The sequence below is a fragment of the Mus caroli genome, unplaced genomic scaffold (genome assembly GCF_978045245.1).
Source record: "Mus caroli unplaced genomic scaffold, Mus_caroli_1 scaffold_2, whole genome shotgun sequence".
NCBI classification, from domain to species: Eukaryota; Metazoa; Chordata; class Mammalia; order Rodentia; family Muridae; genus Mus; species Mus caroli.
Window position 1 is genome coordinate 52275992 of NW_028227257.1, and position 27641 is coordinate 52303632.

The 27641-nt window shown below is 48.4% G+C and overlaps 1 protein-coding gene across 1 annotated transcript; it reads left to right on the forward strand.

Annotated features, from left to right (window-relative positions):
• The first annotated feature begins 1779 nt into the window (after window positions 1-1779).
• On the forward strand, window positions 1780-27263 carry Mall (mal, T cell differentiation protein like). The gene is made up of 4 exons (XM_021156259.3): window positions 1780-1986; window positions 19837-20004; window positions 23047-23169; window positions 25983-27263. The coding sequence occupies exons 1-4, from the start codon at window positions 1876-1878 to the stop codon at window positions 26043-26045; spliced, it is 465 nt and encodes a 154-aa protein (XP_021011918.1). The 5' UTR covers window positions 1780-1875; the 3' UTR covers window positions 26046-27263.
• The last annotated feature ends 378 nt before the right edge of the window (window positions 27264-27641 follow it).

Here is a 27641-nt window from a genome sequence, read left to right on the forward strand (position 1 = left end):
TGTAAAAAAAATTCCACTTCAGATAGACTACAGAAATTTATTTTTATAGGGTCTCTTTACTTCTCTCTTGCCCCATATGGCGGTCCTTGTATTAGATACATATAAACTAAAAATATTACCCAATAGCACTATGATTTTTGCTCTCAACCATAGTAATACTTTGCCCATATATTTATCACCCACAATACTATTCCTTCATTTCGACTGACACAAGCTCCTGACAGGTAGAATTTTTCTTTGCTGGAACTTACGTGTATGAGCACAGCATACTGTGAATTCACAGTATGTGAATATGTGTATATACAGATGTGTGCTCTATCATGTTCTGACATAATCCCTTGAGACAGGATCTCTCAGTGAATCAGGAGTGAGGCTAGCATCCAAAAAGAGCACCAGTGATGATCTGTGTCTCTGTGTCACTAGAATGTGTTTAGAAGCTGCTCTAGGAAGTACAGTGTACATAGTTAACATCACAGTCTACTCAGAATTAATACTTTCGAGGCCAGTGAGATGGCTTATCAGGTAAAGGCACTGTCCCTCAAGCCTGATGGCCTGGGTTCAATCCCTGGAACCCGTGTGTACCTCTTACCCTGCCCTATCTTCCCTGATGCCCCATGTAGATTATGGTCACATCCAAGGGGGCCACAGCCCCAAAGAGAGACATAGCACTTGTGTGTAACATTCAGAAAAAGTGGATGGCTTTGGATCCATTCTGTCAGCAGTGTGGGGCCTGAGCTTGTGAACTATACGCTCTAGGACTTGGAAAAGGTTGAGGACAGGCTGTCTGGAAGCTTGCTGGGAAGATCTTTGCCTTTCCCTGCAATGCCTTGGCTTTAAGCTTCATGTATCCAAACTCTGCTGGCTGCTCCAGACCAGGCAGAGCTAACCAGCTACTCCTCCCACCTTGCCCAGGACAGGCCCTGGAATTCCCTGCTGTTGCTAAGGAACAAGACACAGGGCTCTTGTGCAGGACATCCCCCAGTCCTGGGACAACTCTTCCATGCCTCCTCTCCTACTCCTGAGGAGGCTTTTCAACTGGCCTGCTGGAGCCAGAGGGGAGGAAGAGGACTCTGGGGCGCCAGGCCTTCCCTCAGGGCGGTGGAAAAAAAAAAAAAACCCAAGGTGAGTGGGTTGTTAAAGAAGAAAGTAGCCCAGTCTCCAGACCTGACTTATGGGTGTGTGAAAGGAAGAGCTTTGGGTCTGGAAGCACAGCAAAGCAGCCAGCCCCAGGCTCTAAGCAGGAAGGAACTGCCTGGCCCCAACCCTGTGTCCTAGCTGGACTAGAAGGACAGCAAGAGGAAGACCCAAGAGGAATTCAGAGTACCTGAGGAGGGAGGTGAAAACCAGGCTGCTCCAATCCTTCCGTTAGACTCTGAGGACAAAAGCAGATGCTTTTGTGACCACTCTGTGACCTTAACTGGAAAGGTACAACAAAGCCACGTGGTGGTGGTCTATCTGAACTTCAGAAGTGTCTGAAGGAGGCTAACCACACAGTAGGTCCTCAATAAACAATCTTTATCTTAGCAAAAGAGCCCTTGCTTACACTCTGAGCATAGAGATCACCAGGAGCATACATACAAAGCTGTTCCTTTCACACAATGTCACTCATGTCTTCTGGAGTCCTTTGCTCCAGCATTCAAAAGTTCCTTAGCAGGGAAAGTCTAGAAAGACCTTCTGCGAGGCTGGTCCTGTCCCCTCTCCTGTCTAGCACAGTGCGCAGAAGGGCCCCGCTCTACTGGAACCTTTCTTTTCCCCTCCCAGGCGACGTCCCTCCGACCGATGGGTGTGTCTGTCTATCGGGCGGGAGGTGATTCTTGAACAGCTGCGGGCGCAGGCGAGTGCTGCGGAGTAAAGACGCCAGGCAGAGGTGACAGCATGGCCTCCCGGGACGCACCGCCGGCCACCAGCTACGCCCCGCCTGACGTGCCCTCGGGGGTCGCCGCCTTGTTCCTCACCATCCCCTTTGCCTTCTTCCTACCAGAGCTGGTGAGTGTGACTGCCCCCACCTGCGGGGAGGGAGGGGCAGAACCGGCAGGGAACCTCGCTGGCAGCTAACTACAGGCTCCCTCTTTCCCTGTGGGTTTCCCAGGCTGGGTTCCTCTAGAGCGAATTTTCCTCTTTCCCAAAGGATGAGGAGCTATCCCCAGGCCACTTGCTTGCTGGAGGGGTCCAGCCACCTTCTAGACTATCCAGACTTCTAAGAAACTTCTACTGCCTCGTTTCTTTCCCCCTAGCTGTTTGTACTTTACTAAAGTTCAAAGAACTAGGGGACTCTTTAAAGGGCCTTCTGAAAGAAGGTCTCCCAGTATTTTCTCAAATCACATCAGCTGACTTTGAACTTTGATTTATGTGTGTTCCCTGCCGAAGGGAGCTCATGACAGCATCGTCCATAAAACAATCTGAACCGCCCAGGTGACTCTGAGAAACTTGTTGCTGCCCAACTCTGGGACACCGCAGAGCAGAACTAGGCACTGATCCCTGCCAGCACTCAGCAATGCATTCAGTAGAAAACAGGTTTCCTCAGCTGGCTCCTGCTATCATCCACCTCCCCAACTCCCCGCCAAGCCTCCCGTAATATCTAGTTTGTGGGTGAAATTTTCTTCCTAGCCCTGAATTTGACCATGCTGCCTCTGGGCTGGGAGGAAGACTTGGAATAGGACAGGTTACATAAAATGGGTGTGGCCAACGCTTTCCCTTCTGGTCTTCATGGAAGGTTAGGTCCCATTGAGTGACCTTTAGGCAAATTGGTTAAACAACAGCCATTCTTGGGAAGCTTTCTTGTGGGTCCCACAGGTGGGTGGCCTTGATAGAGCCTCCACCAAAGAGGCAGGTTTCTTCTAGCACCAGTCCCCCACAAACGTGGGCATCCAGCCAGGCTGATCAGATCCTGAGCTGTGTGCCAGGCCCTGGGTGTGGGCCTCACTTTGGAACAGCCGCATGGGTGACAGGATGGCTCTGCCACATTCTATTGAGCAAATGCTTGCCAGTCACGCAAATCATCATCAGAGGAGTGGCTACCTCCCAGGGGTCTCTGTGGCTGGAGAGAGGTTTGGGGGCAATTTTTAGAATGCAGCACATCGTTGTGGCCAGAGGAGGGAGGGGTCCAGGCCTGTCACTCACTGGAAGAAGGCTGGATTCCTGAGGCAGGAAAGCAGCCAGGTAGAGAGTTATCACTAGAGGTCCTGACAGTTGTCCCCTGCAGTTGGATTCCTGGAAAAGTACTTTCATGGTGTCCTGGGACTTTGAGGGGATGAGGTCATTGTCATTGATTTGATTTTCTTGACTTATTTTTAAACAGTTTTAGATTTCTCCTAAAGCCACAGTGGCAGCATAGGAAGTCTGTTCCTCACTCTGAACCCCACAGGTCTCTCCAAACCAGGAAGTTAACATTAGCACTTTGCCATTGACCATTGTTGTTCTATTTGCTCATTTCCCCACTAATATCCTTTCCCGAGCCCAGGAGCCAGGTCAAAACTCCTGATTCTGTTGGCTGTCCTTTCCCCTTCAGTCAGGAGCGGTTCCTCTGCCTCCGTCTTGGTATTTTGGAAAAAGCACTGGCCAGCTGGCTGTGACGGACCCTTGTTGCAGTTAGCTCTGTCTATGTTTGCTCGATGTAACACTAGTTTTCATTGGAAGTCATCTTCATTCATTGATGAAAACTTAGAAAATGCAGAATTGTGTTCACAGATGGAGCACATGCATCATCATCTCTCTCTCTCTCTCTCTCTGTGTGTGTGTGTGTGTGTGTGTGTGTGTGTGTGTGTGTGTGTGCGCATGTGCAAGTGAGGGGGGATCTGTGTGCATGGGTGAGTCTGTGTGTGAACATGTGTCTGAGTGTGTATGTGTGAGTGTGTGTGCATATATATCTGCATCTGAGTGTGTGTGTTGAGTGCATTATTCTGCACATGCTTCTTGTACCTGCTATGAGCATGCGTAGAAGAACTCCAGGATAATGTGTGTGCCTGTATGGAGCATGGGGAAGGAAGGGAAAAGATCAGATTTTGATGTCATGGGCAGAAGAAGCTGGGAAGCTGTTCTGGGTACTGAATCAGTTTGTCTGAGGCTCTTCTTTGGCTCTGCTGCTCTGATGTCTTCTCCCTCCGCTGTCCACTGGGGCAGTGTAAAAGCACCATGCCTCCAGGGACCCCTGACCCTTAGCCCTCTGGTCTGAGACAAAATATATATAGAAGGCATTAGAAAGCAGGGAGGCCAGGACACTTGTGCAGAGCACAGAAAGCAGAGCCCAAGAACTAGGGTGCAGTGATTCTTCAGTGGGGTAGCTCCAGGTGACATAGACACATGGTGTCTACAGTGACCTCTCCTAACCACCATGTGAATGTGAGGTGTGTGTGTGTGTGTGTGTGCGCGCGTGCATGCATGCATGCGTGAGTGTGCATGTGTATGCATGTGTGGAGCACCACATGGAAACCAAGAGTGAGCAGATTCATTGTCAGATCGCATCAGACAAGTTCTCCCTTGCTAGCCATGAGCCACCTTGGCTCTAGCTCTTTGTAGTTCTTGAAGATGACAGCAAAGTTAGTTCAGGCTCCAGTAGCCTACTCTAGTGATCTTTGTTGCCTACAGTGCTTTACCTCCCAATCTTCAGCATTAAAATTCACATTTAAAATGTTTTATTTTGTGATAGTGATGGTTCTAACAGGAACCTGTATTCCCTGCATCTTCCCAGTGGCCATATCTTTCCTAACCAGCATTGTTTTCAAACCGGAAAAGTGAGGTTGGGAAGACAGATCTCCCATTTCGAGTAGATTTATCTGAGAGCAACTGGGGTTCAGGACTGTCCCATCACACAAAAGCCCCCCTTTCACTACTCTTGAGACTTCCCCAACCATCCCACTTTCTCACTATTCCAAACAGTCTCTTAGAAATCAGCATTTTTACACAATAATTATTCTAGTTATATACAGAAATGTAACTGAAGAGTATAAGACCTTTGGGCACCCACTCATCCCGTGAAGTGTGATGTTCTTGGTGTATATCCCCAGTTTGTTGATTCAGTTATCTGTAAGGACATAGCATAATCTAACCCAGCTCTATTGAATGTTTCCTGTTCTAGGCAGTTGCTATTGGCATCTTGCTCGGGCTTCTGTTGGGGGGCATTTCTATTTCTCTGAGGGGAAACGCCTAAGAGTAACTTGCTGGGTAGAACAGTAGGTGTCTATTTTGTTATTATTAAGAGACTAAGGAGTTGTTTTGCAGGGTAGCTGGGAAATGTTTGTCTGTTTTGCGTTTTCATTTCTTCACTAGCACGGTAGGAAACTTTAACACACCTGAGGGTTTGTTCAATGTAGTGGTGAGTCTTATTTGAACGTATAACTTGACAATAGCCTCTTGAAGGTGAGGGACTTTTCACACAGTGGGTTTTAAGAAGAGGATAGACCTCCACTTATTCTTCCCACCCCATGCAGAGTGTGGGCACCCAGCACTAGGGGCTGAGCCTGGGGTGGGCAGGGCAGCCAGCCCTACCTCTTTCTACAGAGCCAGTGTTTGTGAGAGCAGAGGGCCCACCCCATCGTGACCTGGGTGACTCCTGAGCTTCTTGGCAAGCTGAAAGGTGGAAGCTGACAGACCGCCCCAGTGGCTGTCCCTGGAAAGTCATCTGAACTTTACCCTTCTCATTAGTTGACTCTTTAATTAGATTTTTGCTAATTAAAAAGCAGAAGGTGAGAAAATTCTTAGAGGGACAGCTAGTTAAAAAGGGAGGAGGCCTGAGCTCCCTGTTTGATGCTGGGAGCCCTTCTTCCTTCTATCCCACCCCCACCCTAGGAGGTTCATTTCTATGTGTCACCCCAAATCCCCAGTTTCACCCTGACTCCAATCTGCTTGCTTGTTTCTATTTAGCCATATTGAAGAGTTTGTTTGAAACTACAGAACCCAACTAGAGCCAACCCCGCTGGGACTGAAAGTGACCAGGTGGTCTGCACAGAGGAATTAGGGGCTTTCCTTAGAAGTTGGATTTTCTGTCCCTAGCTGTCCCCTCTCCCCTTCCAATGGCCCTGGCTCATGGAAAAGCGGCTCAAGTGAAGCCTGTTCCTCACAGACTGACTTTGTCACTTCTCCTGTGACCTCAGCTTGAGCTCCAGGCTCTGTTCTATGGTGGCTAAAAACAAGAAGGGAGATTGGAGGATAGATCTCGGTGGGCAAAATGGTCATTGTGAAAGCATGAAGACCTGAAGTCAGATCCACGGCACTCGGGGAAAAGCTGAGAAGAGAAGCACCCAAAACCCCAGCACTGAGGGGCAGATGCATGGGGCTGGGGTTCACTAGCCAGCTAGCAGAGCCGAAGCATCAGGCTGCAGGTTCAAGGAGAGGTTCTTATCTCAGAAGGAAGGAAGGAAGGAAGGAAGGAAGGAAGGAAGGAAGGAAGGAAGGAAGGAAGGAAGGAAGGAAGGAAGGAAGGACCAGGGAGAGACTTAACTCAAAATTAATTAATTAATTCTAAAAAGCCATTGAGGAACACATCCCTGTGTCAAACATCTGGCTTCCAAATGTATGCACACTAGAATGAACCTGCGTAGGTAAAGACACACACACACACACACACACACACACACACACACACACACCCCAAAGTTATAGAAGCAATCCAGAGAACAGTAAGCACAGGAAGAGAGCACTGCCCACTCCCAGGTTAGGGGAACAAAAGGGAAGCCGTGTCTGGTGCTTAAACCCTGAAAGAAGCTCCGGGCTTGCTGACGTCTGAATCAATGCCTAGAGGGGCTTTCATGAAACAGTTGTCACCCAGACAGGGGCCACAGGGACCTAGGGGTGAACCAGATGTTTCTGGAAAGAAAGGGACAAGACTGGAAAAGGCCACAGAAAGAGCCCACTCCTTGCTTCTCACCAGTCTCTGTCCAACACCCCATCACCAGACCCTGTCAAGGATGGCGCAGGAAGTCCGTGCCCCGAGGAAGATGAAGGAGAGGGAACTGAGCAGAGACACACTGAGAATCTGCCTGTTCTGATCTGCATCCCACCTGCCTCCCTTCCTACTCCTAGGTCTGTTCTGGCCACATGAGCCTACTAAAGAACCAGCTACTCTCTTTAAATAAATGTTCTGTCTGTCCAGACAAGCAAGACAGACAGCTGTGGTCAGTTTAGAAGGCCCGCAGATTACAATGACCTCACATGTATATCAGGCTTCAAGGAAATAACCAGGGTCAGAGGGCCCAGGTTGGAGTCTCACAGTTTAAGCGGGCTAGCCTGGGCACTCAATTCATTCCACCATTCCCAGGGTGTTTTCTCCCAGTCAGGGCAGAGCTGGGGGAGTCAGGAGAGTTTCCTGAGAGTTGTCCAGATCTGTGAGTGGAAGAAGCAGGCTAGAGCAAGGAGGAAGTCTAAGATCTTTGACCTTTGGCCCCAACTGCACTCTGGTCCCTGCTCTGCCAGTTTTCCTTTTTGCCCCCTCCCCATCCCTGCCAGCCAGCCTCATACCTGCAAACCCTTGGGTCCTTCCCCATTTGCATTCCAGATTCCCACTGCCTGGCCACAGCAAAATACCGCCCCTATGGGCCCCCAGAGTGGAGTCTCAGGGCCTTCCCATCCAGATGTCTAGACTCTAGAGTCTAGAGAATTGGTTCTCAAGCCATAGGTCGCACGCAATCCCTTTGGGAGTTGAACGACCCTTTCACAGTGGTCATCTAAAACCATCAGAAAACACAGAAAGTTACATCACAATCCATGGCAGTAACAAACTTTACAGTCATGAAATAGCAAAGAGAATAATTTTATGGCTGGGCGTCACCACACTATGAGGAAGTATATTAAAGAACCACACATTCAGAAGGTTGAGAACCACTGCTCTGCAGAGTTCTGATCTATTTCAGACACACCCATCTAATCTTCCTGATTTAGATGCATTTTCTGAGCTTTCCTTTTCCATTCTGCCTCGGGAGGGTTTATAACCCTCAACCCCTACCCATCTCGATGCCTTCTCTACCCAAGCAATTCCTTTAAATATCATCTTTAATAATACAGTGTTGTACCAGGGCTTCCAGTCAACTTAGGATGGAGAGGAATGTGGGGAATTGGACAAGGAAGAGGCAGTGGGGAGGGAGAATCCAAACAGAGCATCCCACCCACTCTCTTAAGAATTTCAGATGCCGGGCGTGGTGGCGCACACCTTTAGTCCCAGCACTCGGGAGGCAGAGGCAGGCGGATTTCTGAGTTCGAGGCCAGCCTGGTCTACAAAGTGAGCTCCAGGACAGCCAGGGCTACACAGAGAAACCCTGTCTCGAACCCCCCCCCAAAAAAAATAAAATTCAGGGACCTGGGAGGGAGCAGAGCAAATGTGGATGAGAACAAAGCGAATGAGCCTCTGTCCTCATCAATCTAGGCTTCTGGGAGAAGGTCCAGCTCACAGCTGGGTCACAGTGGCAGGCTCAGAAGAGAACAGTGGGCACTGCCTGATGAGCGTTTCCAGAGACCCGTCTCTCTCAAAGTAGCCATTCCGCTTGGCACCCAGCCTTCTGCACTTTGCTGGGGACATGAAGACCTCAGGACCCATTTCCTGCCTCAGAAAGTCAGGGCCGCCTGGCGTTGGTGGCGCACGCCTTTAATCCCAGCACTCGGGAGGCAGAGGCAGGCGGATTTCTGAGTTCGAGGCCAGCCTGGTCTACAGAGTGAGTTCCAGGACAGCCAGGGCTACACAGAGAAACTCTGTCTTGAAAAACCAAAAAAAAAAAAAAAAAAAGAAAGTCAGGGCCCAGACAGCAAGCAGGGAAGAGAGACAACATGGAGGGTGGCAGTGAAGGCGTGCTGGGCTTTGGTAGGGTGGCTTTCTGGAGGAGGTGACATCAGCCTGGTCCCTGCCCTGTAAGATCTGCTCACAGCTGAGCTGAGGTGGTCTCAGCTGAGGGCACATAGAGGAATCAGTGGGAAGACGTGGGGAGTCAATGCCTGATGGGCTGAAAGCAAGTGGCTGTCACAAAGGATGCCTGGGTTCCTGGAGTCAGTGGGTGTCCAGAGCAGCACTGAGGGCTTCCTGAGAATTCACACAGACATGAAATTAGCCACAGAGCCTGGGCCAAAAGGAGAGAAGGAATCAGCCTGTGTGTGAAGCCTAGGGGCTGGCGAAGCCTAAAATGAGGGGTACATTTTGCTTCCTAGAATCCACAAATGGAGAAGAAAAATGAGAAAAACAAAAAAAAAACAAAAAACAAAACAAAACAAAAAAACAGTCCCCCGTTCCCCATTAACACCTAGTGGTTTTTTTTTTGTTGTTGTTGTTGTTTTGTTTTGTTTTGTTTTTAATTTATTTTTAAGAATCAGGAAAGAAAGTGCCTTTAGCCTTTGGGTAGATGAGAATTATTTTTATCATTCTATTTTATGTCACATTGTAAATCTGTGCAATTTGATCAATAAAACTTGGGTCAGTCTGAGTCTGAATGGGAGGGTGTGGCCCAGGAGCAGGAAGTCCCCCCAGATCAGGGAGGAAGTGCAGGCCAGTTTGCTTAGAAAAGGCACTAGCTCCAGATTTCCTGGGCTTTCTGCCAGGTCTGGAGAGCACTTACAGGGCCCTTCTGTGTCTGTTCTGTAAGGAGCAGTGGCCAGCCTGTGGGGCTCCAGCCCACACGTTCTGGCTATCTGGATAGGCCAGAATAAGACATGGCCTCATAGGAGGCCTAGGCAGTCTGGGCAGGCAATTTCCTGCTAACCTTAAAGCCACAAAGAGAAAAATGTTCTCACCATGAGTCAGGGTAGAATGACTCAGAGTTTGTAAGAGTCCTGGGTGGTATTTATTGCGCATGGAAGTGCCACACAATGATTGATGTTTTGGGGTTCTGATGGAGGTATTTGAGGGAGTTCCTTAACTTGTCAGAGCAGTGTCCTCCCTAGACCAGAGCTTCAGAAAGACTTCCTAGCCAGTGTGTCAGACTATTCAAAGCACCCTGTAATGTCTCTGAACTATCCATCCACAGAGGCCCACAGTAGCAAGGCCCGCCCAAGAACACAGTGGCTGGCACTGCCTGTGGCCTCTGGTTTCCACCGAGGGCCATTCCTAGCTGGAGTCTGCATTGAGTGCAGTTCTTGTGTTAGTGACTAAGCAAGTCAGGCCCCTCTGTTAAATGCACCTTCTAAATAACCTTTATTTTTTCAGCTATAGCTTCTGGTGTGAATTGAGCAAGCTCCATCGCTTTAAGCTTTGCTTACGTGGTCGGAGATTTTGAGCTAAACACCACCTGCCCCAGCATAATGCATCTACTCTTGTCTTTTTAAGTTAGGACCTTAAAATGAGCATGCTCAGAAATGGACCCACCCCATGTAAACATATATAAGTCATTGACTAAAATCCCCAGGCTTTTGGGTTCAGACAGAGCTTTAGACCTGACTCCCAGTACTCTCCTTGACTGTTGCAGGGGGTTGTAACTCTCCACTTTTATATCTTGGCTGTGATGCCTTTGGCTTTGCTTCCTCCAAGAAGCCAACCCATTGCATTTGACAACGTGACATGTGTAGAGATGACACACTTCAGGGCCCCTCCCACTGCTCTGTCTTTCCCTCAGCTGTGTTCTCCTTTACCACCTTATGCCTGGCTTGTATTTGCCATCCAGGTCCCAGCATTTCTCATCCCGCCCACCCTCTACCCCATGCTCAGAGCAACTGAAGTAGCCTTGAAGTCCTTATCACAGCATCACTGCTGTGAAGAAGAGCCATCCAGGGTATATAGGCTAGGGCAGGATACTACAAAAGCTGTGGCTTAGAGTCAGGGAGGCATGCCAGAGGATGGTCTTCCACAATAGACTGTGCTTCACACAAAAAGAGATGTTTCCATGGCAACTGGTGTGTGTGTGTGTGTGTGTGTGTGTGTGTGTGTGTGTGTGTGTGTGTGTTAAAACAAAAGACTCAGGAAATAGTATTTCCTTTTCCTCAGACACTGAACTCCACACTTTCCATTCTGGTCTATTTGATTTCTTCAGGCTGGTCAATGACCCACTAACATCAAGTCATAACCTACAAACAGGTCCATATTTAAAAGCTCTGGTGGAGACAGGCAATGGTGTGGTACAGGCCTTTAATCCTATCACTCAGGAGGCAGAGGCAGGTTGAGCTCTGAGTTTGAGGCCAGCCTGGTCTACAAAGCAAGTTCCAGGGCAGCCAGGGTTGCACAAAGAAACTCTGTCTTGAAAATAAACAAAAAATTTTAAAAAAGGAAGGAAGGAAGAAGGAAGGCAAGCAAGCTTCCACAGAGAGAGTGCTGAGAGTTGGGGAATCTGCCATTGGGTGTGGGGCTCCTCCCTGGATAGGCTTGGAGGTCTCTGCAATCAGGGGTCTGAGGAGACGGCTCAGCACTGTAAGAATTTGCATTGCTTTTGCAAAGAACCTGAATTCTGTTCCCAGTACACACACTGGGCACTCACAACTGTCTGTAACTCCAGCCCCCGTGTATTTGACAACTTCTTTTGGACTCCTTGATCTCACATGTGTGCCTACCTTGCCCCCTACACACACCACACACACACACACACATCCTCTCTCTCTCTCTCTCTCTCTCTCTCTCTCACACACACACACACACACACACACAGAGTGCATAATTAAATATAAAATATGTATTTTTAATTGGAGATGGGCTGGGTACATAGCTCAGTAACAGAGTACTGCCTGACATACACAAAGCTCTGGGTTCCCTCTCCAGCACTGAGAAGGGAGTATTCATAAAAATTGTGTCAGGGAAGGAATAAGACATGATGGAAAAAAAATCCCTGTATTGTTCTCACTGTTTTACAATCAGCTTAAAATCTCAGAGTAATTCTTGCCATTTGTTTTCATTAAAATCTCCCTGAAGTTGAGGCATTTCGACAGGGTGGCACTAACCCTCAAGCAGTGACCACAGCAACAGGAATGCCTTTGATGGGTCGCTACTCTCCAGGCTTTTGTAGGAGATCTACCTGAGAAGTTCTAGACACAGCCCAGGGTCAGTGGCATCTCGTTCTTCCACTGAAAGACTTCTTGCATGCCCTTGTATGTAGCAGTATTGTTTCCCCATAGCCAAAAGGTGGGAGCAACCCACACAGGAGAGATGATGATGAGCAAAGAGAAATACGCATGCCTCTTACCATATGAGGGGATTGTGCCCCGATGAGCCCACTGCAAGCTCAAACTCTCATGAGTCGAAATAGCACTGACTACGCATCCCTTCTGCAGAGTCTAACTTAACAGCACAGGTCCACTGCAGAGTGTCACCAGTTCCCATCCATGAGTTCCTGGTCATCTAGGAGCCTTGCTCACATTGCTGCCCGAGGGGAAGACGGAGGACCCACCTCAACACAGAGCACTAGGCCAGGGAGAGGCGCAGCTGCTAGACTGAGTTTCTACTAGAGGCTTCCCATGTTTGCCTGTTGCAAAGCCAAGAACTCATAAGCTTCAAACTGTCCTAAGGCGAGGACTGCATTATGCTATGCAACACTAGTTTGCCTTGAAACAAAGGGGAATTCTGGCACATGCTAAACACAGACCTTGAAACCAATGTACTAAGTAGGATCAGCCAGTTGCAGAAGAGAAATTCTGTGTGACTTATTTTTATCTGAGGTACCTTGAGTTCAGGGGCTCAGAGAAGAGAGAATGAAGACTGCTTGGGCTGGAGAAGGAGGAAATGGGAGGCTAGAGTTTCCATTTTGTGATAAGGAGCAGGACCTCAGCAATGGTTACATACAGTATGCCTGTGTGTAATTTCACTAAGTTGCATGTCTATAAAGTGGTTGAGATGGGAATTTTGTGTATTTTAGTGCCATTTTTACACTGTATCTTAGCCTAAGGGCTGAGGATCAGCATGTCTTAGTACAATTTTTAAAAAGAGGAAAGGTATACAAGTGTCCCACAGACCTTTGATTCCATCAGCCTACTTGGAGGGACAATAGTTTTGAGGCATCAGAGCGACACGGGGCGCCTTCAGGGCATTGGGGTTCCAACCTTGGGCCTCGCCTGAGCGAGTCCTGTACAGAACTCAGTCCTCCCACCTTGTAGGTAGCTCCAGGAGCTCCCTGGCTCGGTTTCACTTCTGACTTTATGAGCCCCACCCATCTTTTGACTTGATCTTTGCCTCTCAGTTCCTGGGGATTCCTGGTACACTCTGTTGTCACCCGAGAACCAAGTAAGGGAGGAATCTCATGAAAACAAAGATGGGCAGGAAAGACAGGAATGTGGTATTGGCAGGGGGTGAGACCTGCCCTGCTGAAATGTCACCCAGCTATGCAGAGAAACCTGTCACCAGTGTCTCCACCTTCTGCAAGCCTCCAATGCTCAGCTCTGTGTGCCCCACACTGAACCCACCCCTGGTGTGGAGCCCCACCGTGCAGAGCTGACATCTGCATACACTTCTTCTTCCTGGACCATCACTTAGGCAGTCTTTCTCAGAACCTCTGGGTAGACTGACTGCACCAGGCCCTGGGCAACACCACTCACATCTGCTACATCTCCTGGGAAGGCAGGTCTCATCAGGGACACTTTAGAACCCTCCGTTTTGCCACCCAGTTACTCTCTTCTTGGTCTTTTAAATTTTTTGTGTTGCTTATTTTGAATCATTTTAAGCATGACCATTGTCCCACATTGAAAACTCTGTCCCCTGCTGGTTATGGTAAGAGGGAGAGAACTTTGGCCTCACGCCGACCTGTTCTCCCTGAAGCTGAACCAGGGTCCCAGTCCAGAAATACTAGGTTCATTTTTTTTCCTGTTCTGCATAAATTGCAGCCTGCTGGCATGCTGCTATCTGTTGGGACTTGTTCCCTTTCTTCTCCTTTCTGAAGGCTGCAGAGTTTCCCACTCTGGCAGGCACAGCTGGTTTGATTGGTGTCCTCTAGAAGAGCATTTGGGTCAATCTATCTTTTCTCTTCTGCATCTTTTAAAAAACCTTTTTTCCTATCTTTTCTCTATCTATATTAGATGCAACAAGCACCCCTGTATGTTCTTCACTGTGTTCATACCTTCTGTGTGAAGGACAACTTAGAAAGCGAAGTTACTGAGAGGAGCACTTTAATTTAATGTATTGACCAGTATTTCCAAAATAGCAGGGTGGCTAGTAACACAGGTATTCGCCAGGTGTGGTGGCACAGGGCTTTAATCCTAGCCCTTGGCAGAGGTCTGTGGATCTCTGTGAACCTGAGACCAGCCTGGTCTACATAGTAAGTTCCAGGACAGTTAGGGCTACATAGTAAGAACCTGTCTCAAAAGCAAAAATAACAAACCAAACAAGACCCCCAAACTAGTTATTTAACTTAGAGTAGCTGTGGACCTTAACTAACAGCTACAGATGGACTTGGGAGGCAGGGCAGAGGAGAGGTCTGTTAAATTTAAGGGCAAAAAATTGTGTGTGTGTGTAAGTACATTTTATTTATTTATTTATTTATTTATTTATTTTAAACTCCATATTTTGTTCCCCTCCTGGTCCACCCTCTGACTATTCCACATCCCATACCCTACCCCCTCTCCCCCTCACCACCAGACCTTTAAACTCCCTGGGGCCTCTTGAGACTGGTCTCTTGAGGGTTAGGTACATCTTCTGTGACTAAACCCAGACCCAGCAGTCCTCTGCTGTATATGTGTTGGGGGCCTCATATCAGCTGGTGTATGCTGCCTGGTTGGTGGTCCAGTGTTTGAGAGATCTCGGGGTCCAGGTTAATTGAGACTGCTGGTCCTCCTACAGCTGTGTAAGTGCCTTTTAAAAGGCTTTCATCTGTTCTGCCAAAAGAATCTATGCTTCCAAATAGTATTATACTCACTCAGCAGATTGATCTCCCATTTCCCATTCCCACCCCTGGATGTGAACTTCCCATCCCTCAAGAAGACCAGCTAGGGCACTGCTCATCTGAGTCTTTCCCATGTGAACTTCTTCTTGTCTTCTTGCCCCCTTTCAATTGATTATTATCTCAGCTCAAGCTTATCTGAATCTCCACAAGCCAAAGTTAGACTAGTCAACTTTCTCAGAGCCCCAATGGACCAGAGAGCCCTCTCCCCTGCTAGATGGATGCAGAGGCACTGGTGGTTTAAATACTTTCCTACTGTTCTCCCCCCACCCACCCCGCAACTAGAGCTGGCTGGGATTCAAACCCCAGGGACAGGGATGCACAGATCTGAATGGGCAAACTAGAAGCAAACAAAACTGGCTGAGGGGTTTTGGTTTCAGCAGCACTATCTATCTGGAGTCCTTCTGACAATGCAGCTTCTCTGGCTGCTTTGGGCATCATCTCTAGGGCCCAGCCCAGACCACTGAGCTGTCTCTGAGTCTACAGAGAGTTCCAGGAGCTCATGGGACTCAGTGCCCTGACCTAAGGTGGTGCCAAGAGTTCCTGGGTTTCTGTTCTGGTTTTTCTTTGTGTTTTGTCTTGCAGCATTGGCAATTGAACCCAGGGTATGGCTGAGGTCAGGCAAAAACTCCACCATCAAGTCAAGCCGCACCCCAGCTTCCCCCCCCCCCCCGCCCCATCTATATTAAAAGCTCTTTACCGCTGTGCCATTCTGGGGTTCTTTTCCTTCATTAAACATTTTCCTTCACTCAAAGACAGCAAGGATGCTCCAAAAGTTCTTTTTCTAGTTTTTTTTTTTTTGAATTTCTGTATTTCAACTTAACTGATGCTAATACTTGCAGTTACTGTGTCCAGTAGAGGCTTAAAGGGCACCATGTTTTCCTGAGCCCATGAGACTCTGGGGATTTTTCTTTATATATATATATCATGCTCAGGCCTGCAAATGTCACCCACTCCTTGACATCTCCGAGTGTGTATATGTGTAGGTAGATAGGTAGGTGGGTAGGTAGGTAGGTAGGTAGGTAGGCAGGTTGGTAGGTAGATAGGTAGGTTTATGATCATGAGTGCCCATGGAGGCCAGAGGTGTTGGGTCCCCCTAGACTTGGAGTAACAACAGTATGAACTATCCAACATGGGTACTGGGAACTGAACTCAGGTCTTCTGTAAGAGCTGTATGCTATAGCTGACCTTTGCTATTTTCTGGGTTCTTTTTCTCACCCTTTATCCCACCGGTTCACCCCCTATCGCTAGGTAGGAGAGAAAGGATAGAGAGAAGAGAGATGGATAGAAATCCCTGAATCTAATTTCTTTTTGTTTGTTTGTTTGTTTGCTTGTGGCTGGTCTTTGCTACTTTGTGGGACCTTTTTCCCACCTTTTATTCCCCTAGATAGGAAAGGAAGAAGGATAAAAGGGAGAGAGAGATTCTTGAGTCTAATTTATTCTGTTTCTTCTTTAAGTACGGTTACTAACAAACCACAACACCCCCGTCTCCCCCAAACAGCCACCAACCCCACCTCTCGAGGCTCTAGCATTTATACAGCCTCTGAAAAGTTCCCAAAATCCCAAATGTCACATGATCGCAGAAACTATCTGCCACTGACCAAAACCATGCCCCTGCTAGAGCACAAGGCAAATCATGGTCAGCTGCTGCAGTCTGACGGAGCTCCACATCCCCACACCCGGGATTAAAATGAAAGCATATTTTTATAATATTTCTGCAGTTTATAATAAAACAGAAATCTCACTACAGTATGCATTCGTAACCACTGAGTCACCTTGCCAGCACCCAACAAGTGGGTTATGGTCTAAGAAACATGACCAACCCTTTGGTTCAACTTTATTTTATGTTTCTTTCTTTTTCCTTCCCTTCCCTTCCCTTCCCTTCCCTTCCCTTCCCTTCCCTTCCCTTCCCTCCCCTCCCCTCCCCTCCCCTCCCCTCCCCTCCCCTCCCCTCCCCTCCCCCTCCCCCTCCCCCTCCCCCTCCCCCTCCCCCTCCCCCTCCCCCTCCCCTCCCCCTCCCCCTCCCCCTCCCCCTCCCCCTCCCCCTCCCCTCCCCCTCCCCCTCCCCCTCCCCCTCCCCTCCCCTCCCCTCCCCTCCCCTCCCCTCTCTCTCTCTCTCTCTCTCTCTCCCTCCCCAGGGTTTTTACTGCACAGCTCTAGCCCTCCTGAAACGTACTATATAGACCTGGTCTCAAAGTGGTCTCAAGTTCAAAGAGGTCACTTGTGTCTACCTCCTGAGCACTGGCTTGAGCTGCTCTGCTAGGCCCTCCATTCTCCCTTCAAAAGTGTTTTGAGTTTAGTCCTTGGGAAGTATATCCATGAGCAATGTGCTTTTTTTCAAAGAAAAAGATCCTGCTAAAGTCGTATTTGATGCGCACTTACTCTCAATGTCTAACTGCAGTGGAATAGCCCTCCATGGGCTGAGGACGTATGCCACCTAAAAATACGCCCTGCTCCTCATGGGTGTCAAATGGGGGCTGAAATGGGGGAACAGCGTAGGCAGCCAGGAGAATCTGTAAAGTTAAACATGAGCTTTTAAAAAGAACTTGAAAATCAAGTTCCCAGCCCAGACTACTTGAGGTACTGGTGTGAGACACAAAACACCACTGGTTTTAACTCACCTGAAGTTGACCTCTGGCCCCAGGGACATCTACTGTTTAGAAAGCAGAGGGGTGTGGGAGTAAAAACCAAACAACATCCCTCTGTGTAACAATTACTCAGCAGGACTATTAAACACATTCCATGTAATTTGAGTAGATTCCCCATACTCAGAGGTCTTTGAGTAAATGGTGGGAATGGCTATTCTGAGCCCTCAGCTGGAAAACAGAGGATGAAGACCCAAATGGGCTCTCTGGTACTGGGGACTTGAAGTTCTGCTGAGGTCTTTAACTGTCCCCAGGACTTTTGCTGCTGGCACTTTCTAGGAGTAGCTAGCTAGCTAGCTCCCCTGCCCTCAGCATGAAATCTGCTTTGAAGGACAGCCATCCAAACATCCACCCCTGTGTTCAGGCCCCATTCCATACTGCCTGTGCAGCCTCAGGTCTCAGTGCCTGCCAGTGGCACGGGCGGTGTCTAAATTCACATAGAGGAATAATGTACACACCACAGTAATGATCAGTGCAGCTTCTGATGGCAGGAAAGGGTGTGTGTGTGGGGGGGTCCTTTTCAGCTCTGACAGGAACAGAGGGACAGAAGTGCTTGGCTGGCGGCTGAGCCTGACACAGGTGGGCTGAACACAGCAAGAGAAAGAACAGATGGTTCTCTGGTCTCTCTGAGTGAGCTAGAGTCACACAGCAGGTTACATGAGGCAGTTTGAGTGGTGTGAGGTTCCTGGTGAGTGTGAAGAGACGATTTTCATATAGATTTTTTTTCAAACAGTGTACCCCAACACTCCTCACCCGAATATCTGCTTTGCTCCAGGCTTATAGTCAATAACACAGACCACTCTCTGCCCTCTGAGGTCTGGTGTGTGTCCTGGTGTAAGCCAGTTTTACAAGCCCCAGCTGGCATTCCCACTAACAGCTAGCACTGCCTGTGATTGCCCTGGGCCAGTGCCTGAGTGCACTTCCTACGGCCTGTCAGGAAAGTCACTTAGCAAGTGCCTTGGAGTGCTATCTTCTCCCTGCAATATCATCTATGGAGGGTTGGGGCGGGGCGGGGGGTGGGTGGGGGACAGAGGACAGGCCTCCCACCCCAGACACCCTTTCCCCAAGACAAGTCAGACATTTCCAGATTGAGCCTAGAACTTCCAAAAACCTTTCTTGGAAATTGATTGTTTAAAGTGATTGTTTACAGTAGACCTAGTAGGCCTTTTAAATTAAAATTGAAAATGTAGAAAACTTTCATACACATATGCACTGTCTCTTAACCACATCCACCTCACTGCCCTCTGTCTTGTCCCCCTCCCTTCCCACTGGTCATCTTTGCAACCAGGACCCCTTCAACATTTTATTTCCTTATTTTTGGGTCACCACAGGCTCCACAGGGAATAGCAGGATGTCATGAGTCCCTTCCGCATCCATGACAGAGCACTGATGGGCCTGACCATCTGTAGGTCTTGTGCAGTCATAGCTGCTCACTATGAGTTCATGAGTGTAGTGGCCGTGCAAGTGTCTGGAAGAGAGCAGGCTTCCTCCCTTCCCTCCCGCTTCTACATCTTTTCCTGCACTCCTCATCTTCCACATTCCGTAGGTCTTGGAGCAGGTGGTGTACACGTCTCACTTAGGGCTGAGCACAACAGTCCTTTGTTCTTGGCATCCTAACAAAGGACTTGTGTTTTAGGAAGGGGCCAGGATGCTAGAACTTGGTCCACCCATGAGAGCTGGGCTTTCACTCCTGGCCTGTGGTTAGCTGGGTAGCTTCTTACCCCCTCTTCCCATGTTCTCCTTAAAAAACCCAGGGTTCTCCAGAAAGGCAAAAGAACTTTTCTTCAAGGCAACAGTGAGGGAAGTCTTACAAGGGATAGACGGAGTGGCTGGTACCTGTATCTGTTTGCTGGTTAGTTATGGACTGAGCTGGTTCCTGAAAGGGGGACAGGGGGGTGCTGGGGCAGGTGGGGCCTGAAGGCAGGGTACTTTTCTGCTCAGCTAGACAGATGTGAGTCCAATCTCTACAGATATCCAGTGGGGAGGTGTATGTGTGGGGTTGAAGGTCATGGAGGAAAGGGGACAGAGACAAGTTCTTGATATCACAAGTCAATTTTGTCCTTAAAAGCATTGTTTAAGGCAGGAGAGATGGCTCATGGGTTAGTCAGGAGAGCCTGGGTTTGGTTGTTAGCACAACACAATGGCAGCTGACAGCAGTTCCAGAGGATCCACAGACTCGGCCATGATTCAGAGAGTTCAGCCTTCCTCTGTGTGCACACATACACATGTTATGGTGCACATGTGTAGATCAGGGAACAGCTTGAGAGAGTGGGATCCAGAGATCAAACTCTGGTTGTCAGAGTTGACGGCAAGCTCCGCTGCCCACTTTCTGACCCTCAGCTGAGCTTTTAGCCTGGAATGCTCTGCAAGGGGACCTCCCCGCCCCCAGCGACACACAGCAAGCCAAGACCTTCTGTGCTTCTCTCTTCCAGGTGTTCGGGTTCTGGGTGTGGACTCTGGTGGCTGCTACACACGTCGCATACCCCTTGCTGCAGGGATGGGTGCTGTATGTCTCACTCACCTCCTTTCTCATCTCCCTGATGTTCCTGATGTCCTACTTGTTTGGGTTTTACAAACGATTTGAGTCCTGGAGAGTCCTGGTAAGAACTAAGGGGTGGCACCCCCTGGACTGGTGTCCTGGGTTTGTAAGGATGGTGGGCTTTTCTAGGTGGGGAGGAAGAATGAAAGCCTTGGATTAGAGATGCCACTGGGAAGAGACCTCCATGAAGCTGAAGAATCTTATTTCAGTGTTGAGTACTAAGCCGAAATGAAAATGTGTTTGTAAATCTTTCCTTTACAAACATTTCCCTCCACTGCCTTCCTTGTTAGGACTATACACACCTTCCTGAAGTTAAGAATATTATCTGGAGAGATAGCCCAGCTGTAAAGGGCACTTGTTGCTCTTGCAAAGGACCCAGGTTTAGTTCCTAGCACCCACATGGAGGCTTACAAGTATCTGTAACTCCAGGTCTAAAGAGATCTGTAACCCTTTTGGGGTCTCCATGGACACTGCATGCATGTAGTGCACAGAAATCAATCAATCAATGTATTGAACCTAGGTGTTGAAGGCCAGTCTGGGCAACAAAGAAAGGCCATGTCTTCTTGGAAATAATTCTGGGCTGGAGAGATGGCTTAGTAAGTAACGTGCTGAGGAGCAGGATTTGAATCCCACAACCCACATCGAGCCTCATGCAGTAGGTCACACATCTGGAACACCACTGTTGCCATAGCGAGATGGGCAGCAGGCACAGGAGAACATCTGGTTTCCAAAGGCACACCATGGCATGTGTGAGCTACTCTTCCCTAGACGTTGCAGAATGCAGATTAGCCAATCATTGCCTTCTCTCAAGAGCTAATGAGCATTTTAGTGGCTGCGGGACATTCCTGTCGAGTTGACAGTGTAACACACACACATACACATACACACACAAATCAAAACTAAAATCAGGGGCTAGTTAGATGGCTCAGCAAATAAAAGGGCTTGCTGCCAAGCCCTGCAACCTGGGTTCAATTCCTGGAACTCACATGGTGAAAGGAGAGCACCAACTCCTGCAACTTATCCTCTGACTTCCATACATGTGCTGTGCCCTGCCCCAACACACACACACACACACACACATGTATATATATATAAAATATTTTTTAAGACAACTGAAGTCAGAAGTCAGGTTCTCCTGACCCCAACATTAACTGAGTCTAAATTTCCTTCTCTATGAATTGGGAAGTCAACTGTGAACATTACAGAAGATAAAGCGTATTGTCCAGGCATTGGCAAGCCCACAGTGGGTCTTCATCAGGCTGAAGCACAATGTGGAAGCCATCTATCTGTGTAAGGGTGGTAAAAGAATTCACCGAAACAGGAAAAGGCAGAAGTAAACAATTCCTTAGATATACAGCGGTATAGAGCAGAGAGTCACCACAGAAGCACCTGAAGTACTCTGGAAGGCAGACCTACCCAGATAGTCTCTTACTGCCACCCTGTCCTGGAACAATTGCAGCCATGGCTTGTTATGGTTAACTCTTCATTAGGAGATAACAGTCCTATTTGGATGCAACAAGCCCAGCCCTACCTGAATGAAAACAGCCTTGTTCTGAGGTTAGTATAGCTCAGCATAGCTATCCGTCTCAGGATGGTGCCCACAGTTGTGACTTGGAATTCATGAGGCATGGGTTCAAATCTTGGCTTACCCATTTAGCATTCATCTCAATCTTGAAGTTCCATTTCCTTAAGATGAGACCTGCCTCACAGTAGACAAAGTCAAATGGGAAAATGCTTAGTGCAGAGATGGGCATGGAATGAGAACTCAGTACATTTTAGCTGGTTTTTGGTATTTTTACACTTATATATAATAGAACTTTTTATTTATCCATTCATGTATGCTGTGTATTCCATTAGAAACACTGCAAAGAAAGGCTGGGGAAATGGCCTTGCTGGTAAAGTGCTTGCTGTGTGGGCATGAGGACCTGAGCTTACATCCCCAACACCTACAGAAAAAACCCAGCATGGTCCATATGTCCGTGACTCCAGCACGAGATGGAGGTGAAGGGTGGAAGGGAAGAGACAAGAGGAGCCTTTGATTTGCTGCCAACTGGTCTACCTAGATGTGGCTCAGAAAATAAGATGTTAAGGGGCTGGCTGAGGAGGTGACCCAGTGGTTAAGGGCTTTTGCTGCTCTTGCAGAGAATCTGAACTCAGTTCCCAGCACCTGCATCAGATGGCTCACAACTGCCTCTAATTCCAGCTCCAGAGACTGTAGAGGATCCAATGCCCTTTTCTGACTTCCACAAACACTGTATGATACACATATAGATAAGCAGAGACATAAATAAAAATTAATTTTAAAAACCTTTACTCCCAGCACTCAGGAGGCAGACAACAATCTCTGTGAATCTGAGGCCAGGAGGTCTACGTAGCCAGTTCCAGGATAGCCGATCCTGAGAGACCTTGTCTCTATAGTGAGAACTTGTCTAGAAAGAAAGAAAGAAAGAAAGAAAGAAAGAAAGAAAGAAAGAAAGAAAGAAGGAAAGGAAGGAAGGAAGGAAGGAAGAAAGGAAGAAAGGAAGAAAGGAAGAAGAAAAAAAAAGGAAAAGAAAAAAAAGAAAAAGAAAAAAGAAAAAACCAAAAGAAAAGAAAAAGCTTATATTGAAAAAAGAGAAAGCCATAGAAGACTTCTGAAGCTGACCTCTCACCTACACATGTGTACACCCCCACACACCCCCACACACACATATACAGAATACACATGTACACATGTACACACAGGAACACTGTAACGAAAGAGCAGTAGGAAATACACATGCATGCATGTGTACATACACACACATACAGAATACACATGTACACACAGGAACACTGTAACGAAAGAGCAGTAGGAAATACACATGCATGCATGTGTACACACACACACACACACACACACACAGAAGAGAGAGGGAGAGAGAGAGAGAGAGAGAAAGAGAGAGAGAAAGAGAGAGAGAGAGAGAGAGAGAGAGAGAGAGAGAGAGAGAACATGCACTGGGGAACTCTGTAACAAAAGAACAGTAGGGAGTGAGCCTGCCTCTTCCCCCCCTCACCCCTGTGTATACATAGAGAGTTGCTCATTTGAGTCCCATTGACCCCTGCCTCTGCTCTGCATTTCCAGGACAGCCTGTACCACGGCACCACAGGCATTCTGTACATGAGTGCCTCTGTCCTGCAAGCATATGCCACCATCATTTCTGAGGGCCACAACCTGAGCCACTACTACATCAATGTTGCAGCCTCGGTGAGTGACTACACGGCTACTGGGCAGCAACACAGATGAGCACATATGGAGGGCATTGATGTCTTGCAGCTCAGTGTTGTCTTGGGTGTTTTGGATAACTGTGTCAAGGCCCAAGAGACTGGAGGAGGGGACAGTGTGTGTGCTTGTGTGTGTCTGTGTGTGCACAAGTGTGTGTGTGTGTTTGTGTATGTGTGCATGTGTGCATGTATGCAAGTGTGTGTGTGTGCACTTGCTCATGTGTGTAAGCACGACTGTGTGTTCAAACTTCAAGAGCCACCTCTTGTTTTGTGTTTGTCCCACCACCCTTGCTCTCTACACTCTTGAGGGGGCATTCTCAGATCCCCCTTGAGGTTAAAGACATGGAGGCATCTGTATAGTTTAAAGCTGTTGGCCTTTTGCTGGGACCAATAGCTAGTAGCTAATTATCCTGTTCTGTGCCATCCTGCCATTCCGCCATCCTACCACCCCGCCATCCCTTTCTCTCTGAGTGTCCCCCCCCCCAAGTCCGTCTCTGCATGTGGTTCTTGCTGCCTGCTTCCATCCATCACACTCCCTTCTGCCTCCTTCTGCATCTCCCTCCCTCTGTTTCCCTCTACCTCTGCCTGCTCTGAAACAGCTCCCAGCTCTTCCTGCAGCTCTTTATAATGCACAAAGCCACATTCTTTACTCTACTAGTAGGCTTGGAAGGGTCACTTTCCCCAAGGCAGCTTGTCTGACTTTTAAAGGCAGGTGCAGAAGTGACATTTACCAATCCTTCTAACCTTGAGCTGCCAGCTCCAAATGATTATGGAAAACACAAAAACCTTCTTTTTCATAGCCAGAAAATACAGTATTCGTGGGACATCCCAACACCATGCTCTTCGGAATTTTGTTCTCTCCCCAAATAAACAAAACCATATTTCTCTTTTCTTACATCTGCTGAGAGCTCCTGCTGCCTTGTGATGGAGCCTGAGTTGCTGGACACAGGCAGCTGTTCTGAGTCCTTTTGTTTCTCTGACAGAAATCCGAGGAGATAGGTAATGGAAGACAAGGCTATGTGGGCCCAGTTAACTGTGGGAAGAGCCTCAAGGCCAGGTGGTGGCACCCAGGTGGTGGTGGGCTTCTGAACCCACTTGTCTCCTTCTCTAATGTGAAATGGTGCCCTTTTGTGACAGTAAGCTCACCTGCCACAGCTTGGTGGCCTACTGTACCTTGAGTGTGACCCTTGTAAATGACATCCAAAGGCTGTCACACCGTGGCAAGGGCAAAGACTGTATTAAAGGGCACTTTCCTCAGAATAGGAACAGGGTACCAGACAAATACTGTGGACCTCTGGAAAGGTCACAGCATTTCCCAGCAGCCTTTTAGCCTTCCCCATCCCTTTCCTCTTTGCCACAGTTCCTGGACTTCCTTAAACTCATAGTCCCAGAGATGGGCTATTGGTGGCCTCTCCACCGCTGTTGGCTCCCAATCAACCCTCAACCGCACAGGCCTTATTGCTGTCCCTCAGACACACAGACTTTCTCACTCAGGACCTGGGCAGGGTTGTCTACCTCTCACATCAGCAAGGTATCACCTTTTCCCAAACCCCAGCCTCTCTTCAACAACCCTCACCCAGGATTTTGCCTTCTCTGCTTTATTCTCTTCTGGACGTATCCCCATCTGGACTATTTGTATAGGACCTGCTGGCTCAGTTACTTGCTGGAAAAATGCAACATATCTGCAGCAGGTGTTATTTACTTATTCTCATATTTGAGACAGGGTCTCACCTAGGTCACCAGGCTGGTCTCAAACTTGTCATTCTCCTGACTCAGTTGTCTGGGTGCTGGCTTTAAAGGCATGTGTCACCACTCATGGCTTACATGTAAGAACTTTTTAATGTCTTGCTCACTGTTGTAGAAATAGCTAGTTTTGAAGTACAACAGGTGCTTCAATGCTATTGGATGGATAGATGAATGAGTGGATAGATAAGGTGGGTGGGTGAATAGATGGGTGGATGATGGATGTGTGAGTGGATGGATGGATGGATGGGTGGATGATGGATGGGAGGGTACATGGGTTGATGATGAATAGATAAGTGGGTGATGGATAAGTGGGTGGGTGGATTGATGGATGATGGGTGAATGGGTGGGTGAGTGGATGGATCAGAGGGTGAGTGGGCAGGAGGACAGCAAGGCTCATTCTAAGGAGAGCCATTACCATTTTAAGCTCAATTTTAACTGTGGTCTTTTTCCTATTGGAACAGGACAGAAGAGGCAGAGTAGGCAGGATATGAACTGAGGCCCTGAGATATCCTAGAGCTGGATGAAAGCATCCAAGACAAAGGAGATGGATGTACCAAGAGCTGCCAAGATAACAGACTTTGCGGCTAGCTTCGGCTTTGACAATTAGATGGAAGGAGAGTGAGAAAGATCTCAGGTTTCTGTCATTGGAAGCTGGAGGGGATGTAAATCCGGGGACTCACTGAGCTTAGAGGCTTTAGGAGATCAGCTTGGGCTGTTAAGAGCTTGAGAAGAAACTGAGGCATTCACAGACAAGGTTCTCCAAGCAGAGTTCTGGGTCAGTGAGCATAGCTGTGGGAGTGGCCAGAGCACAGATACACACATAGAAATGGGCCCAGGAGATAGCTCAGCATGACCTAAGTCCCAGCTCACAGAGGGAAGAGAGTAGCTGTGAAGCCAGGGAAGACCCAGGCTGCAGTTGGAGGAAGTCCAGGAGCTGGACAACTGGAAACTGTAGCCCTAGCAACGCCCAAGGAGAAAGCATCTTGAGAGGATGGAGTAGCTACCAGTGATTGCACCGCACTGACCCTGACACTCCCTGTTTCCTTCCAGTTCTTTGCTTTCCTCACTACGCTGCTCTATATCCTGCACGCCTTCAGCATCTATTACCACTGAAGTGCAGGGAGAACCAAACCCGGTGAGACCCGAGAGGCCGCGTGATTATCCCTCAAAGCAGGTCTTGTCATTTGCCAACTGGGTGATAAACCCACCAAGCCACCCACGGGGCCAACAGACCATCTTTCTGGAACGATGAGGAGACTCATTTTGGACCTTTATGCTCTTTGTGGTGACTATGAGAAAACTATACCCCCACCAAAGATGACTGCCCCTCCTGAAGATCCCTGCCACCCTGGCTGCCCTGAAGATGACTGGCTGCCTTTTGGAGTTTCCCAACCGTGAACTCAGCTGAGCTCGGCTTTTCTAGAAAACTAACCTTGAACCTCTCAGGCACTGTTCAGAATGCCACCCCTGCTGTTGCCCCCATCCAGGATCTCTTTGTTAATGGTGCTCTGTCTGATAGGTTTAGGACTTAGTCAATCTTTTCTCAAACAGGCAAGTCTACACAAAGGCTTGCCAGTCTAATGGCCTTGCACACGCCTTGCTTGTAGCTTGTGCTATGGCCCTGGAGCAGTTGAGACCTGCCTTCCCCCGACTCTCCCCTCTCCCCCGCCCCCTCCCGTCACAACCCTACTTCCCAGGTATTAAGGGCTCAAGGAAAATGTACATAAAACCAACTTTGAGAGTAAATTTGTGGGTGAAATCAGCTGCTGGGTTTGGGGAGTCAGAATGGAAAAGATGCATACGCTGGATCCTTCAGAAATTTACAGAGCAGGGCTCAGTGTTCCTGTGTGGAGCTTCAAAGACCAACCTCCTAAGGACCAGAGGCATCCTCGGCCTTTAGAAAAGACTTCAGCAAAGGAGATTGGAACATCACAACCGCAGGTTTGCCTTCAGACTCCTCCCAGAATCCCTGGGGAAGCAGCAGCTGCTCTGCTGTTGTAGGGGCCAGGAAAGGACCCAGATGGAGATCTACACTCATTTCTGTGTGCTCTCAACTCTTCCTGGGGACCCTCTGGGCAGGACCAGCCTGCAGGACTCATCTTGGAAGGGTGTTTGCATTTGGGTGCCTTTGGGTTTTTTCCAAGGACACACCTTGTGAAAAGAAGAAAAACAGGAAGTCTAAAGAGCACTCTCTGGAGTTAGCTGGGCTCTGTCTCATCGCCATCTGGGCGTGTCTCAGCCCCTGCACGCCAAGGGCCTCTGCACGCCAAGGGTCCTCACCCGACAGTCCAACCATCTAAATAATTACCAAAAGGGACTTAACTAAATCTAAATTTCCTCTGTTTGTGTGTGGTGGGGGGTGGGGATGGGGGCCTGAAGTGTGTTGGAGGTGGGCTGGGACATGGGTGTGTGTGTGTGCAGGCTTAGCTTCGCCACTGTTTACCGGTTACTAATTGCCCCAATGTCTTGAAAAGCCACCATTTCTCTCTCTCTCTCTCTCTCTTTTGCCTGGGAACTGTCTGTGATCTTCACCATTGAGTATTTGCTGAATGACCTCGAGCAAATAAAAGATTGTTGGACAATGGGAAGTGTGGAGTCTATCGCTTTGTTATTGTTGGCCCATGCATCTGGCCATCTTTTTGTTGACGCTATCATGAAATGTTGTCAAAACTACTCCTGGGATGGTTTTAAGCCATAACTAAGTCCAAG

What these genes read in the sequence shown, in the direction of transcription:
- Mall (XM_021156259.3), top strand. Translation starts at nt 1,876, where the DNA reads ATGGCCTCCCGGGACGCACCGCCGGCCACCAGCTACGCCCCGCCTGAC. An exon ending in TTGAGTCCTGGAGAGTCCTG is followed by an intron (nt 20,005 to 23,046) that starts GTAAGAACTAAG and finishes CTGCATTTCCAG; the next exon opens with GACAGCCTGTACCACGGCAC. An exon ending in ACATCAATGTTGCAGCCTCG is followed by an intron (nt 23,170 to 25,982) that starts GTGAGTGACTAC and finishes GTTTCCTTCCAG; the next exon opens with TTCTTTGCTTTCCTCACTAC.